Source organism: Microcebus murinus, chromosome 5 (assembly GCF_040939455.1).
Source record: "Microcebus murinus isolate Inina chromosome 5, M.murinus_Inina_mat1.0, whole genome shotgun sequence".
Lineage (NCBI taxonomy): Eukaryota > Metazoa > Chordata > Mammalia > Primates > Cheirogaleidae > Microcebus > Microcebus murinus.
Genome location: NC_134108.1, coordinates 4,788,171 through 4,804,777, shown reverse-complemented (window position 1 = coordinate 4,804,777; position 16,607 = coordinate 4,788,171). Strand labels below are relative to the sequence as shown.

The 16,607-nt window shown below is 35.7% G+C and overlaps 1 protein-coding gene across 8 annotated transcripts in view; it reads left to right on the top strand.

The window, feature by feature from the left end:
• The window catches only part of QKI (QKI, KH domain containing RNA binding), a 160,807-nt gene that overhangs the window by 54,168 nt on the left and 90,032 nt on the right, over positions 1-16,607 (top strand). For all 8 annotated transcript variants that reach the window (XR_002223932.2, XM_012745611.3, XM_012745612.3 and 5 more), the window contains exon 3: positions 8,017-8,133. Coding sequence is in view for 7 of the 8 variants with exons in the window: in XM_012745611.3 (XP_012601065.1) it covers positions 8,017-8,133 (117 nt within the window). In the remaining variant the exon portion in view is untranslated. The remainder of the gene's footprint in view (positions 1-8,016; positions 8,134-16,607) is intronic.

The following is a 16,607-nucleotide window of genomic DNA, read 5'->3' as shown; positions in this document are numbered from 1 at the left end:
AGAACCCTTAAGGAGCTTATCAAAAACAAGACATTTTCAGATAAGGAAAAACTGAGAGATTTCATCACTAGACGACCTTTACTAAAGGAATACTAAAGGGTATTTTTCGGGTATGGGAAAAATAACTGTAGTTGGAAAGTTGAAGATACAGAAAGGAATAAAGAATAACAAAAATGATAACTATGTTGTAAATCTAAATCTATATTATCTGTACAAAGTAATAATAACATCCTATTGAGTTTAAAATATATATAGAATTTGGAAAATAACCAACGGTGTATAAACTGGATTGAGAATAAAGGCTGTTAAACATTCTTGGCCCCTTGTATTATATGAAAAAGGAGTAACAGTACAAAGGAATGTCAATGTTGGATAAGTCAGTGAAGCATGCTGTAACCTCTGTGGTGAACAAGCATGTCACTTCCAAGCTAATAGAAAGGGTAAAGGAAAGGAGAAAACATGCTCATATGCAACACCTCCCTACCCACCCCCACGCACCCCCCACCACATACATGAGTAAAGGAGGCAAGAAGGAACAGAAACAGGAATACAAAAGAAGTAGGACACATAGAGAGCACTTAGCACTTAGAAGGTAGATAGAAACCATGTAGATGTAAGGTAGATATAAATCCATGTAAATGGGCTAAATGTTCCAGGTAAAACTTAAAGATTTATGTAATGAATGAAAGAACAACTCATTTAGATGCTGTTTACCAGAGTCTCATTTAAAATATAACAAAAGATTGAAAGTAAGAGGATTAAGAAAGATACATTATGAAAAATTAAACAAAAATTTATCTCTCTATTAATATCGATATACGCTTAGTGTCAAAAGGTTTCGCAGGAGATAAAGAGAGCCACTTAATAATAACAGAAAGATACACAATTGACTCTTGAACAGTGTGGGGGTTAGGGCCACTGACCACCAACTCCCCCAACCCTTCAACCCCTGGCAGTTGAAAATCCACCTATAGCTTTTAACTTCCCCAAACTTAAGTACTAATAGCTTACTGTTGACCAGAAGCCTTACCGATAATAGTTGATTAATATTTTATATATGTATTATATACTGTATTCTTATAAATAAACTATAGAAAAGAAAATGTTACTAAGAAAATCATAGGGAAGAGAAAATATATTTAATTTTCATTAAGTGGAAATGAATCATTAATCATCTTCATGTTGAGAAGGCTGAAGAAGAAGAGAAGGGATTGATCTTCCTGTCTCAGGGGTGGCAAAGGTGAAAGAGAATGAGGAGGTAGAAGGGGAGGCAGGAGAGGCAGGCACACTTGGTGTGACTTCTGTTGAAAAAAATCCACGTATAGGTGGACCCACACATTTAAAACGTGTTGTTCAAAGGTCAGCTGTAATGTCCTCTAAACATATAAAACAAAAATAGAAGTTAAAGGAGAAACAGACAAAGCTTAATCACATTAGGCTGCATTCTTTCAAGCACCCATGGGTTATTTACAAAAATTGGCCATATTCTGTGCTGAAAAGGAAGTCTAAACAAATATTAAAGGACTATACATGATATGTTGTCTGATTACAATGTAGGAAGCTAGAAATCAAAACTAAAAATAATTAGGAAATTCTTACCTGTTTGAAATGTAAAAAATTTAAATATTCAGTAGATCTCAATTTATTTTGACCTGAATCATCATGAAAATACCACCTTTCAGAATTTGTGTGGGATAAGCTAAAGTCAGCTTGCAGGTATACATAAAGCTTTAATGTGTACTTTAGAAAAGAAGAAAGGGTATAATAAGCCAAGTATCCATTTCAAAATGTTGGGAAAAGAGCAGATTGAACCCAAAGAAAGTAGAAAGAAAGAAATAATAAGAGTAGAAATCAATTAAAACAAAAACGCTGAACGGAGAGACTCAGCATATCAGCTAGCTATTGGTGCATCATAATAAATCACCCCAAAAACATAAAACTGAAAACTATTGGGCTCCTTCCTCTGTGATTGAGTTCAGAAGAGCAGGTCTTCTGGTCTGCTGCTTCTGATCTGCATCTGCTAGGTCAGCAGTCAGCCAGGCAGCTCTACTTTGGGAGTTGTCTGGCTTTGGCCATTGATGGTGACTGGGTCATATGTCTTTCATTGCCCAATAGGTTAGCCCAAGCTTGTTTATATAGGAGTAATAGGGTTCTGAGAGTAGAACAACATGAAATTGTCCCTTAGGCATATCATTCTTTTCCCCACATTGTGTTGGGCAAAAGCAAGTCACAATACTGGCTCAGATTCAAGAGGTGGGAGGAGCTACAAATTTACATTGCAAATAGCATGGATACAGTGAGGCAAGAAAGTTGTTGCCATTTTTGAAATCAGTCTACTCCAGTCAACCAAAGCAGGCTGAGAATGGTGTATTACACCTGTAATCATAGCACTCTGGGAGGCTGAGGCAGGAGGATCCCTTGAGCTCAGGAGTTCCAGACCAGCCTGAGCAAGAGCAATATCCACCCCATCTGTATAAAAAAATAGAAAAATTAGCTGGGGTTGGGGTGCATGCCTGTAGTCCCACTAGGGAGGCTGAGGCAGGAGGATGCGTTGAGCCCAGGAGTTTGAGGTTGCAGTGAGCTATGATGACGCCACAGCACTCTAGCCAGAGCACTCTAACAGAGGAGACAGACTTTGAAAAAAAAAAAAATGCAGGTATTAAAAAAGAAAATTAGACATAAACTTCAAATCAGTAAATTAAAAAATTTAGACAATGCGGACATAAGCGCTACTTTAAAAATTGACATGAAAAAATAGAATATCTAAATTAAAGAAACTGAATCTATGATTAAAAACCTTCCACAGAGAAAACCCTAGTGGCTTCACTAGTGAAATCTAGTCAATGTTTAAGGAAGAAATAAAACCTGTCTTTAAAACGAGCTCATCCAGAGAGTAGAAAAAGAGAGAATATATCCCAGCACTTTTGGAGGCCACAATAACCTTGGTGTCTAAAACATAAGAAGCATATTATGGCGAAAGAAAAATTAAAGGTCAATTCCATTCATGAACATGAGTTTTTTTGGTTATTATATTACCAAAATGCTAGGAAACTGAATCCAGCTGTTTTTAAAAAGAACAATATGATCAAGTTGAGTTTATTGGAGGAAAGTAAAGTTGGTTTAACATTTGACAATTTATTTGTAATTCACTGCAGTAACAGAATTAAGGAGAAGTATTGTGGTTGTTTTAATAGACACTGAAGAAATGGTAAGTTTAGACACACCCTTGTCATTAAAAAAATAGATAGGCCGGGCGCTGTGGCTCACGCCTGTAATCCTAGCTCTTGGGAGGCCGAGGCGGGCGGATTGCTCAAGGTCAGGAGTTCAAAACCAGCCTGAGCAAGAGCGAGACCCTGTCTCTACTATAAATAGAAAGAAATCAATTGGCCAACTGATATATATATATAAAAAAAAAATTAGCCGGGCATGGTGGCACATGCCTGTAGTCCCAGCTACTTGGGAGGCTGAGGCAGAAGGATCACTCGAGCCCAGGAGTTTGAGGTTGCTGTGAGCTAGGCTGACGCCACGGCACTCACTCTAGCCTGGACAACAAAGCGAGACTCTGTCTCAAAAAAAAAAAAAAAAAAAAAAGATAGATACTCTTAGCAAACTAAGGAATAGAATGGAATTTTCTAAATGTGATAAAGTATATCTATAAAAAGTCTACAGATTACTTCAAACTTTATGGTGAATTGTTGAAATCTGCAACAAGTCTGATACAGTTTTATTTGATTTGAACTTAAGATGTGCTGGCCAATGCTGTAAAGATAGCAAGAAAAAGAAATAAAAATGTTTGGAAAGAAAAAGTAGAACTGTCATCATTTGCAAATGATATGATTGTTTATATAAAGGATCCAAAAGAACCTACAGAAAATTTGAGAATCAATAATGAAGGAACAAGGTTGCTGGTTAGAAGGTTGATATAGAAAAGCCAATTTTATGTTCATATACTAGAAACAGAAAATGAAAAATTAAAAATATGATGTACAATAGCAGAAAAAGCCCTGCAAATTTCTAGGATTAAATCTAACAACAACAGCAACAAACCAAGTAAAGACACGATCAAAAAAAGCTTTACATTCTTGAGACATGAAAGATGACTTAAACAAATGAAGAAATTTTACTGTCCATGGTTTTGAAGACTCTATTATAATATGATTTCAGTGAAAATTCTTGCAAATATTGTTTTAGAAATTGACTTATTTTAAAATATATGGAAATGCAAAGAGCCAGGAATAGCTAAGACACTCTTGAAGAGCAAGGTGGAAGAACTTGTTTTTTACATGTCAAGATTTATTACAGTGTGATATTAAAGAAAGGATAAATAGATAAATGGAATACAATAGAGAGCCCCAAAATAGCCCTTCATATCCTTGGGTTCCACATCTGTGGATTCAACCAACTGTGGATCGAAAATATTTTGAGAAAAACCCGATATGGCTGCATGTGTACTAAATGTGTAGGGACATTTTTTCTTGTCATTAGTCCCTAATAACAATACAGTAACAATGATTTACATAGAGTTTGTATTGTATTAGATATTATAAATAATCTCAAGATGATATAAAGTATATGAGAGGATATGCATAGGTTATATGCAAATACTACACCACTTTATACCAGGGACTATGAGCAATCACAGATTTTAGTATTTTTGGGGGGTCCTGGAACAAATCCTCACAGATAACAAGGGACAACTGTTCATATAAATGTTTATTTATGGCAATGTGGACACTGTAGAGCAATTGGAAAAGGATGGTCTTTTCAATAAGATAAGCTAGAATATTTGGATATTCATGTGAGAGAAAAAAAAGTTATTTTATACACCTATCAGTTCCTGGTACATTTTAGACATACTGTGAAAAGACAACAGTAAAGCTTCTAAAAGATAACACAAGAGGATATCTTGATGTCCCTGAGGTGGGGAAAGGCTTATTTTAAACAAGACACATGAAACACTAACCATGAAGTGAAGATTAGTAACTTGAACTCTAGTAAAGCTGAAAACTTCCAGTCATCATAAGACACCACTGAAGAGGGAGAAGGCAAGCCACAGGATGGGAAAAGATATTGTGCTACTCATGTAACCACAAAGTAGAAATCAATATGAAAAAAATAAACACAGTAGAAAAATAGGAAACTTCAAATGTACTTCATAAAAAGTATGTTGGAATGAACAATAAACATTGTTCATCAAAGATGAACAATGAATTGAAGAAATGCTCGATTTCATTATACTAGTAATCAGAGGAGTGCTAATTAAAATATTTCATAAAAATACACCAGAATGGCTCAGATAATATGCACTGACAATAGAAGTGTTGGAAAGGAAGTGGTTCAAAACAAATTCTTATATAAACGTATACTCTTCTATTAGGGGATACAAATGTGTATAACCATTTTAGAAAATAGTTTACCCACTGAAGATTGTTTTGATCTTCTTTATCCACTACAGTTATTCGTCTCAAGGATCAGTCCTTTGTCTTGTACTGTCTCTTTTGTGTTAGAGCTCTTGCTGAAGTCTTTGGTAAACCTTGATTTGGTATGAAGCACTGAAAATTTGCATTAGGAGCTTGTGTTAATGAACAGAGCTTGTCCACCAGTGGCCTCCATTTCAGATGATCACCTGAAGTGTCAAACTTTGAGATGGGAGTCGTATGCCGGTACATGGAAGTCTTTTCTTTAGGACACTTCAGTTTTTCTTTTTTTTCTTTTCTTTTTTTTTGACTCAGAGTCTCACTCTGTTGCCTGGGCTAGAGTGCCATGGAATCAGCCTAGCTCACAGCAACCTCAAACTCCTGGGCTCAAGCAATCCTCCTGCCTCAGCCTCCCAAGTAGCTGTGACTACAGGCATGTGCCACCATGCCCAGCTAATTTTTGCTATATATTTTTAGTTGTCCAGCTAATTTCTTTCTATTTTCAGTAGAGACAGGTCTCGCTCTTGCTCAGGCTGGTCTCGAACTCCTGAGCTCAAATGATCCTCCTGCCTTGACCTCTCAGAGTGATAGGATTACAGGCATGAGCCACTGCGCCCGGCCCATTTCAGTTTTTCTAGAGAAATAAACTTTGGTATTACCTGCAAGGCAGTTACCTGGCTTTTGGTGTTCTGTAGGCAGGGATTGCCAATTGTTTTGTGTATTATTTTTACCTTTTCTGTCTTGTTCTCTGCAGAACTCAAGTGTTTGAGTGTTAAGTCTCTGGAGTTTTATAGGGCAGATTTGCCATTGATCACATATCCTTATATATATAACATTCTAAGACAAATTATTGCATAAGAGTAAGTTCCTGAGGTTTCCCAAAGAGAATTTTTAGTGGACTTACTAGGCTATCTACTATGTGGCAGACCTTCTTGTACTGGACCTTGTATATGTATTGTGCTACACACATATATGTGCACACAGCATCATCTCTATTAGCTCTTCCTATGCTATTATCCCCGTTATGTAACTGAGGCTTATTTGATGTGATTTTCAAATTCCTAATTACTATTTTATATTCAAGCTTGGATACCAGCTGGAATCTGTGTGCTTTGAGAGTTTAAGCATTTATACATTGTATACTACCTGAGTTTATTTAGATTGGAGTTGTGGGAAGTTTACAGAGTTGAAGGTTGGAAGTAAATGCTGTGTTAAAATGGATGACCGTGGGGGTTTAGGTTGGGTAAAGAGATGAAGTGCTATATACTGAGAAAGTAGGCAAGGATAAGTGGCTTTATTTGAATATAAGGAGGTGATAAGGGCAATTTCAGAATGTGGGATCTTGTAAGTCTTGAGTCAAGTGCTTATAGATCAAAGTCTGTGGGTTTCAACTTGGGGTGAAAGAAGTTACATGAAAATCTCCTTGGGGAAGGAGGCTTTCTTCAGGCGTATTACCACCTCTCCTTTAAGATACACAAAACTGCTGATGAGCAGCTTTGATCAGCAGCTTTGTGAGGCACGGTAAGAGCCATTGGAATACAGAAGATGGAAGAAGTACCCAGCTTCTTGAGCCCTGACAGGGTGAATTTTCTGCCTTGTTACTTTTATGTAATTATATGCTAACAGTAGAATGCATGCAAGGAAAAGGTAGGAAGCTATAGGCATAAGAATTAGTAGCTATTTGATTAAATAAATAAGTGAAAAGCACCCATGGGTTTTTGTGGAACTGATGGAAAACACCCATTTTTTTTTCTTTTATGCACATGACATACAAATGATGAAAATTTACTTTTCAGTATTCAGTTTGTTATTCCCACTGACCTTTTAAAAAATTGTATATATAAATACTATATGTTTCTGTTGAGGGATGATAATTTTTATTTATACAATTGTTTATATCAGTGTCCTATTCATGAAAAGAGTTTAGGCTTCTGGCAAAAACAGTATTGTAAGTTAAAGATAGAAATGGAAAAAGGAAGATGCAGACAAAATTGTGGAAGGAATGTGATAAACAATATATGCTCTTAAGACTTATACATTTAGCATAGGTTGCAATCCATATTTGATCATCAGTGTTCTAGCAGCCAGCCCATAATTGTCAGTTGCACAGTTCTCTCTCTACAGTTGCATTGGAGAAAGTATAACATTTCTTTTTCAGTAAATAGGAATTCTTCCAAAAGATTTTGGTAAAAAGGGCAATCACTAACAATTCCTTTAATACCATCATTACGAAGAGACAGTTGGGAATTTTGTGGAAGGGATTTGCTCTCTTGGATGGTATCTAATATTTTGGCAAACTTTAATAAACTTTGTTTTAGATTATACATTGGCGGGCAATTCAGTATAGTACCTGTTTCAGTTGGATACTATTGTTCCTAATTCATGGTTTATATTAATACGTATGAAAATTTTGTGCTAAACAATGAGCTATTGTAGTTATATCCCAAACTTGGCAAGCATTTCATAAGGGCTGTAGATTTTATTTCAACTTAGTATTAAAAAGATATTTAACTTGAGTAAGTATATATATGCTTTATAATAATTTTAAGAAGTGTAAATTCTAGCAAGTGAATAACATGGTGGCTTTTTTTTTTTCCAGTTTAATTTTGTTGGGAGAATCCTTGGACCTAGAGGACTTACAGCCAAACAACTGGAAGCAGAAACAGGATGTAAAATAATGGTCCGAGGCAAAGGTTCAATGAGGGATAAAAAGAAGGTAAGTCCTTGGAAAATGGGGCAAGTCTTTATGTGAATAACTAACTTATACTTTTACATCCTAATATTAAAATATCCAGATCTTCTGTGCATCAAACACTGTATTTTATTCCATGTCAGAAAGTGTTGTCATGATTTTCCCTTGTTACTTATCATTTTTCACCTAGTGAACTAAAGTATCAGTCCATCATGTTAACTTACTTTGGTATTTATTCTTGAGAAGCTTACTGTTTGGAAATTTGTCAGACCATAATGTTAAATATATAAAAACATGTAACTCAAAGCTTGAAAGACCTAAAATATTTCTTTTGATGAGATTTAAGTGAGAATAGTCAAATGAATAACTTTAGATGTATATTAAATCATTGGGAGAGGTAGAAAACAGAAATCTATTAAAACAAAGGCTTTTCAGTAGCCATATGAGGCACATTTTTGGTTTCATCAACATTTTGTGTTGATTTGTATTTTTTAGACATTTTACTTTATATGGCTTTCCCCCTCTTCTGCCATTTCTTGTCTTACCCAACTATCTGCTTTAAATATTGTTGTTAAAAAGATTTTGTTTGCCTAGTTTCCTTTTTTGAAAAAAAGGAAAAAGTCAAGTGGTGTGACTAGTTTGTGTTGTGATACTATGAATTAGGATACTTTAGAATTTCTATCCATATAAAAAAATGACTGTAAAAATTGATTTTGATTGTCAAAGATTAAAATTATTGGCAGGAAGGGTGATGTTTGCTTTTATAATAAATAAATTGAATTGAAGGAGCTATCAAGTAGTAGACCTATGGTTAGCTTATATTAAAACATGTTCACTGAATCACTTTGTGGAGCTTGTGAAATGAACACCAAATCCACAAGGTATCCTGACTTCACTTTGATATGCATGTTTTCCGATCTTTCCACCTAACTTCATTTCAGCTCTCCCATAAACTGACTGGATCTAAATTTTTTTTGCTCCCCACAGATGATTTAGTAGTGATAAGAAATTTTGGGGAAAACAATCTCAATAATATTGACTATCCTTAATTCTTATTATAATCTGTTCTTGTCAGCTGAGTTTTTAAAGATACTTTCATGGGAGTATTTGAGTTCTCCTTGAACAGTTATAGATGTATTAAAACATTTTTTATTAGAATCTTAATAAAATTTATGCATATTCTCAATCAGCTGAGTGGTAATCTTTTCAAATGAGTATTGCCATGAAGTTTTGGTTCCACTGTTTGTACTTATGATTACATTGACATTAAGTAACACTTATATAATTGCCTAAAGGCAATGAAGTCCAGGCAAGTGAAGGACACATAAGTCTTCACCAAAAGAATAGTGTATATCTATCAGTTATTAGTCAGTTAACAAAGCATTTTTTTTTCTTCTCCTGAGTTTCCATGAATTCTGTGGTAATGACCCTCTATGGACTTCGCTCACTCTTCCAAATACAGATAAGGGGGATTAGAGCTTGGAAGTTTATGGTTAGACATCATGATTAAAGAACATTTTCTGCCATCTTTGGCAAAAGAACAGAATGGTTAAGAGAGTGAGCTCTGCAGTCAGATTGGTTAGTTTTGAATCTTGGTTCTGCCACTTAAAACATCTTTGTGACCTAGGACAAATTTGGGAATCTGTCCTATAAAATGGGAGTAGTAATGTCACTTCTCTCTTACAGTGATTGTAAGGATTAAATGAGATATAAATCACTCAGAACAGTGTTAGACACAAACTAAATGACCATTTAATGTTAATGATTCTTAATAAATTTTATCTTAACACTATGTGTTAGATAGTATATTTTATTTTTAGACCTATGTGGTATCATGAGGGGATACTACAATTTTTTTCTGCTATGTAAATGGTAATAATTTCTAATTGTCTTGTGACCTTTGAATATCATATATTCTTCTAGCTTTTCTGTTTCTCCAGTGATTAGTGATTTCAAATTCTGTCTTGACTACTTTGTTCTTAACCACAAGTAGAAACAGTTCATGCATTTTATTTATTTTTAATTTCTGTTGTCTACTAAGTAAAAAAGGTTACAGGTTATACATATTGCAAGAAAACTATTAAAACAAAAAAATTTGGCTACAGATTACATTTTAGTTTTATCAAAATGCTACAGATGAACATGCTTTGGACATAGCCAGTTAATTTGGATGACTGCTGTGTTTGATACTATGATATGTGAATTCTGTAAAGAATTTACGTGTAGATTTATAACACCCGGAGTGTCTTAATTTAAATCTGCATAATAAATTGTTAACAAAATCATGTTGCTTTATGCCATAGTTATACTGTTGCACTCTTAAAAGTATTTGTAATAAAGGTAAACTCAAAATGGAAGTATTATCATTTGTTGCTTTGCTTTTATTTTGGTAAAGAACATGACAAACATGTTCTTTTTAAAGACAAAAAGAAATATTGATGTAAGTAGTAAGGCTGGTTGAGGTGCTTTTTGGGAGTTACAAAGAAAAGCCATTTAGCTCTAAGCTTTTCTGCACAGTTGTTAATATATGTTAAAAACTAAGAAAGCTAGAGAATAGATCGTAATTTACTAATTGCCTAATTTGCTTTTAACAATCTGCTAGTCTGCATCCTTTACTAGACTGGTAAACTGTGAGAGCAGACGGTGTCTATTTTATGGAGTATTTCCTTGGTGTTTGGTGAATATCTAGCACAGCATGTAGGCACTAGAAGGAAACATCTGTGAAAGTAATGACTGCTTAGTTCAGATAATAAATGAAAGCCTTAGATGCACCTTCCCCTGTCCACCCAAAAAAGGTTTGGCAAATAGAGAAAATTATACGCCCTGTGTGCTTTTAATGTTCTTGGGAAAATAGGTAGTAATGTATCATTCCAAGCTGATGGTTTAAGCAAGTGACTTAATAAGCCACTTAAATTTTCATTCTCTTGGATTGATATTATTTCAGCATTGTTGATGGGTTCAATAGCATTTTGTTTCTGAATACCCAGTGGAATGGTACTAGGTAATATCATGGAACCTAAGAGCAGGAACTGCAGTCAGACTTTATGAGAAGCTGCTGTGATCAGGGGCTAAAGCTATTAGGAATTTCTTGTCTGTGTCAGCCAGCTGGCAGTGCTGATCTGTAGCTAGCTGACTGTACCCTCTCTCTGAAATTGAGTATGTGGTAACAGGGCATTATTAGAGTCTTGCAAGTGAAAGTTGGTTTTGTTTTATGGATTGTTATTTTGATTTATAGAGTGATGTGCTTAATGATTTAATGATGTGCTTTGCATCAATCATTGTTCTAAATATTTTACAAACATTTGTTTTAGTTAATCCAAATCTTACTATTCTCATTTTATAGATGAAGAAATCGAGGCCAAGGGAGATTGAATAATTTGCTAAAGGTCACATGCCAAAGAGTAGCAGTCAAAATTTGAACCTAAAGCCTGTGTTTTATTCTTGTGGTACACTACCTTCTAATTCATAAACCATTTCTAAGAGTGATAACAACTTCAGAAATATTAGAACAACTTGAATATTGAGTAATATAAACTTTGACTACAAAGCTTATGTGAATATATTTCTTAAAATTTCTGTAAGCTTTTTATTTTTTCCCTTAGTGATAATATGTCTGAAGTTTTGTTCTGTCTCTCTGTTAAGGCTGGAAAAGAAAACCAAACTGTTTTTCCTACTCTCACACACATTCAATACTAATACCAGATGTGTAGGGGTTTGTTACACACCAAACAAATAATTCTGCAGGACACAGTAACTGGATATCCTCTTAATTCAATTCAGTTCTGACATTGTCTCCTTAGAGGTAGTGTCAGACTCCACAGGTTGACAGCTTAGTCCCACAAGACTGCCCCCACTTGGCAATCACAAGCCCCACCTGTGACCTATGCTTCTGACCAACCAGCTATAAATCTGTTTTCCTATGAGCCCCTCCTTGTGCTCAGTTGATTTGCTAGAGTGGCTCACAGAACTCGGGGAAAGACTTTACTAACATTTACCCATTTACTGTAAAGGGTATTAGAAAGAATATAGATGAACAGCCAGATGGAAAAGATGCATAGGGCAAGGCATGTGGGAATGGGCACAGCTTCCATGCCTTCTCTACTGTGGCATCCCCCAGGTACCTCCACTAGTTCAGCTGTTTGGAATCTCTCCAAACCTAGCCCTTTTGTTTTTTTATGGCCATTCACTGGCCATTGGTGATCATCTCAACCTTCAGCTCCTCTTCTCTCCCTGGAGGTTGGTGCTGAAAGTCTTAACTCTCTAATTATAATTACTTGGTTGGTTCCCCTGGCAAACAGCCACCCCTACCCCCCACTATCCAGGATCCCCAGCCATTATTCATTTGATTAGTATGCAAAAAGACACAAATAGGTTCTAGACCACTATAGTCTAGTGTGTGTGTGTGTGCAATAGCACTGTATCTTAAGGAAAGTGTGCATAGCTTAATTTAAAAATACTTCATTGCTAAAAAAATGCTGATGATTGAGCCTTCAGCCAGTTACAAGCTTTTTGCTGATGAAGGGTCTTACCTCATTGCTGCTGACTGATCAGGGTGGTGATTGGGGTGGCTGTGGCAGTTTACTGTAAGACAGCAATGAAGTTTGCCACATTGATGTTGATGAACTCTTCCTTTCAGGAAAGATTTCTCTGTAGCATGTGGTATTGTTTGGTAACATTTTATCGCCAGTAGAACTTTGAAAATTGGAGTCAGTCCTCTAAAATCTTGCTGTTGCTTTATTGATTATGTTTATTTAATATTCTAATTCCTTCATTGCTATTTCAACAATATTCACAACATTTACCAAGAAACTACTTTCTTTGCTCATCTATTCAAGTTTTATGATGTGATTGCAGCAGTGCAGTCACATCTTCAGGCTGTACCTCTAATTCTAGTTCTCTTTCTATTTCTTCTACATCTGTAGTTACTTCCTTTACAGAAGGTTTGTTCCATGCCATCCATGAGGGTTGGAATGAAATTTCTTCCAAATTCCTGTAAATGTTGATATTTTGACCTCTTCCAATGAATCACAAATGTTCTTCATGGTATCTAGAATGGTGATTCCTATCTGGGAGATTTCAGTTCACTTTGCCCTAATCTGTGAAAGGAATCGCTATCTATGGCTACTATAGCCTTAAGAAATGTGTTTCTTAAATAGTAAGACTTGAAAGTCAAAATTACTTCTTGATCTATGGACTGAAGAGTGAATGTTGTTAGCAGGCATGAGAATAGCATTCATCTCCTTGTGCATCTCCTTCAGAGATATTGGGTGCCTTGTTCATGAGCAGTAATCTTTTGAAAGAAATCTTTTTTTTCTGAATAGAAGATCTCTACAGTTGGCTTAAAATACTCAGTAAACAATACTGTAAATAGATGTGCTGTCATCCAGGCTTTGTTGTTCCAGTTACAGAGTACAGACACAGATCGTGTAGATTTAGTATGATTCTTTTTTGTTATTATTCCCAACATCCCTCCCTCCTTTCCTCCCTCCCTCCCTCCCCCCTTCCCTTCCTCCCTCCTTCCCCCCTTCCCTTCCTCCCTCCCTCTCCTGTCTTATCTGTCTTTCTTGTCTTTTCTTTCATCTTTCTTTTCATTTCCTTAAAATAAAGACAGGGTCCTGCTCTGTTTACCTGGCTGGAGTGCAATGGCAAGAGATCATAGCTTACTGCAGCATCAAAATCCTGGGCACAAGCCATCTTCCTGCCTCAGCCTCCTGAGTAGCTGGGACTATAGGCACATGCCACCTTGCCAGATGATTTAGTATAATTTTTAAGGACCTTAGAATTATCAGAATGGTAAAGGAGCATTAGCTTCAACTTAAAGTCACCAGCTGCATTAGCCCCTAATAAGAGAGTCAGCTTGTCCTTGGAAGCTTTGAAACCAGACATTGACTACTTCTCTCTAGCTATGAAAGTCCTTGATGGCATCTTTTTCCAATAGAAGGTAGTTTTGTCTGCACTGAAAATCTGTTGTTTAGCATAGCTACCTTCATCACTAATCTTAGCTAGATCTTCTAGATAACTTACTATAGCTTCTACATCAGCACTTGCTGCTTCATCTTACACCTTTAAACCTTTAACCCTTTGCACTCGCTTGCTTTTTTCTTGATTCCTTTATTCTACTCGGGATTTAATTTTTTAAGTACCTCAGATTTTACAAAGCGCGGCAGTAGAATAGAAAACTGGAGTTTCTTTTCATACAAACTTATTTATTTGGATTTTTTTATATTTCAAATTATTGATACATTCAAAGAGTAATTTTAATCTCTATAATTTTTGCTAACCATGTCGAGTCACACTCGACATCCAAGTGCAAAGGGTTAAGAACTGACTTTTGTTAGCTTCCAACTTTTCTTGTGTAGCTTCCTCACCTCTCTCAGCCTTCACAGAATTAAAGAGAGTTAGGGCCCTGCTCTGGATTAGGCTTTGGTTTAACAGAATGTTGTGGCTGGTTTAATCTTTTATCCAGACCGGTAAAACTTTCTCCATCTCCACAATAAGCCTGTTTCACTTTCTTATCCTTTGTTTATTCACTAGAGTAGCACTTTTAATTTCCTTCAAGAACTTTTCCTTTGAATTCACAACTTGGCTAACTATTTGGCACAAGAGGCCTAGCTTTTGGCCTATTATTGGCTTTTGATGTGCCTTCTATGCTAAGCTTAGTTATTGCTAGCTTTTGATTTAAAATGAGAGACATGTGACTCTTCCTTTCACTTGAAACTTAGAGGCTGTTGTAAGGTTATTAAGTCGCTTAATTTCAATATTTTTGTGTCTCAGGAAATAGGGAAGCCTGAGGAGAGGGAGAGAGATGGGACAATTGCTAGTTAGTGGAGGAGTCCAAACACTACAACATTTATCAGTTAAGTTTGTTGTCTTACACACATATTTTGGTGTGCCCTAAGATAATGAGTATAGTAATCTCAAAGGTCAATGATCACAGAACACTATAACAGATATAATAATAATGAGAAAGTTTGAAATATTGTGAGAAGTACCAAAATGTGAAACTGAGACACTAATTGAGAACATGCTGTAGAAAAAATGGTGCCAGCAGACATGCTGGATGCAGAGTTAGTACAGACCTTCAATTTATAAAAAATGTAGTGTCTGTGAAGCACAATAAAGCAGAGTGGAATAAAATGAGGTTTGCCTGTATTTATTTTGGTCCTGTGTGCCAGGGAACAAAGACCAACTGGTATTTGAGAATCCTTCCTCTAAAGGATTTATTTACTCCCATGTTTTCTAATAGAAAATTATATACTTGAGCAGATTATTGATGTTACAGAAGTCATTTTAGGAAAAGAAAGTAATTATGTTTTTCAGTTGAGGCAGCAGAGAGCTGTAGAGGCCATGTAGAGGGCTGTGGGGAAATTGTATGCATGCTGGAAGGAATGGTCCACCTTCAGAAACAAAGCAAATAAAAACATGTAAGTCATTAAAACAAACATTTTTTTGTACATAATTAGGTACTTGATAAATTGAGGAGTGAAAGTTAAATGGTAAATGTAGTTCTTTTTGGGGGGGATGTATGTGAAAGGTCTTTGTAGGGGATGTCTTAAGGGTTCATCTTGTCAGTCTACCATTTTTTAGCTCTTCTTTGAGATCTGTCATAAACAGGAGGGGACTAAGTAGCCATGCTTGTGTGTTCCTGCTTCTCACCTTCTCCTATTTCTCTCCTACCACCCTTCAGCATGTTGATGTGTGAAATGTCTGTAGTGGATCAAAGCCGGGTCAGTCAAATATTGTGTCTCTTGGAAATTTGCAAAGACTTGGCAACTGCAGTTAGAGCTCTTTGCTTAAAATGAAGGGATGTGCACTCTATTCTGGCCATTTTAGGGATACCATGGCTGGATGGTATCAACCTCTTTCACTATCTGTCTGGTATCTTATTCAGACCATGTGACAACTTTGGAAGATAGTTATATTCTCCTAACAGGTTAATGAGGTAAAATCTCTCATCTATTTGCTCATTTCTGACTTAACAGTTTACCACATAGAAACCTATATATATCACTGGATAGTCAAATTCTAGTGTTCAGATCTCTCTCGTCAGATGTGGGCTTTGAATTTAAAATCAAATAAATTGGTAATAAAGCTTTTAACTTAATATTTGTTTCTCAAATATATTTGACTATGGTCTTTACTGTTTTAGAAATGTCCCTATAACTCCTTGAGGAACAACAGTGTTTTGTGTATGAAATGTTATTAGAGAGGCATATTGTATAATTGTAAACGTAGGCAAAATTCTTGAATTTTCTATTTTAATTAGTTAATATGTGATATTTTTAGAAAAGTTAAAAAGTACCAGATGGTCTGGAAAAAAGGCTTCTGAAATTCATTCACTCTAGAGACTATCCTTGTTGACAGCTTTGGTCTTGTAAATTGTTTTTCATGCATGTGTACCCATGTGGTATAGAAAATGGATCATCTTATACATGCTACTTTATAATCTGCATTTTCTTCTGCAGCTCTATGACCTATCTTATGTCAGTTCACCAGTT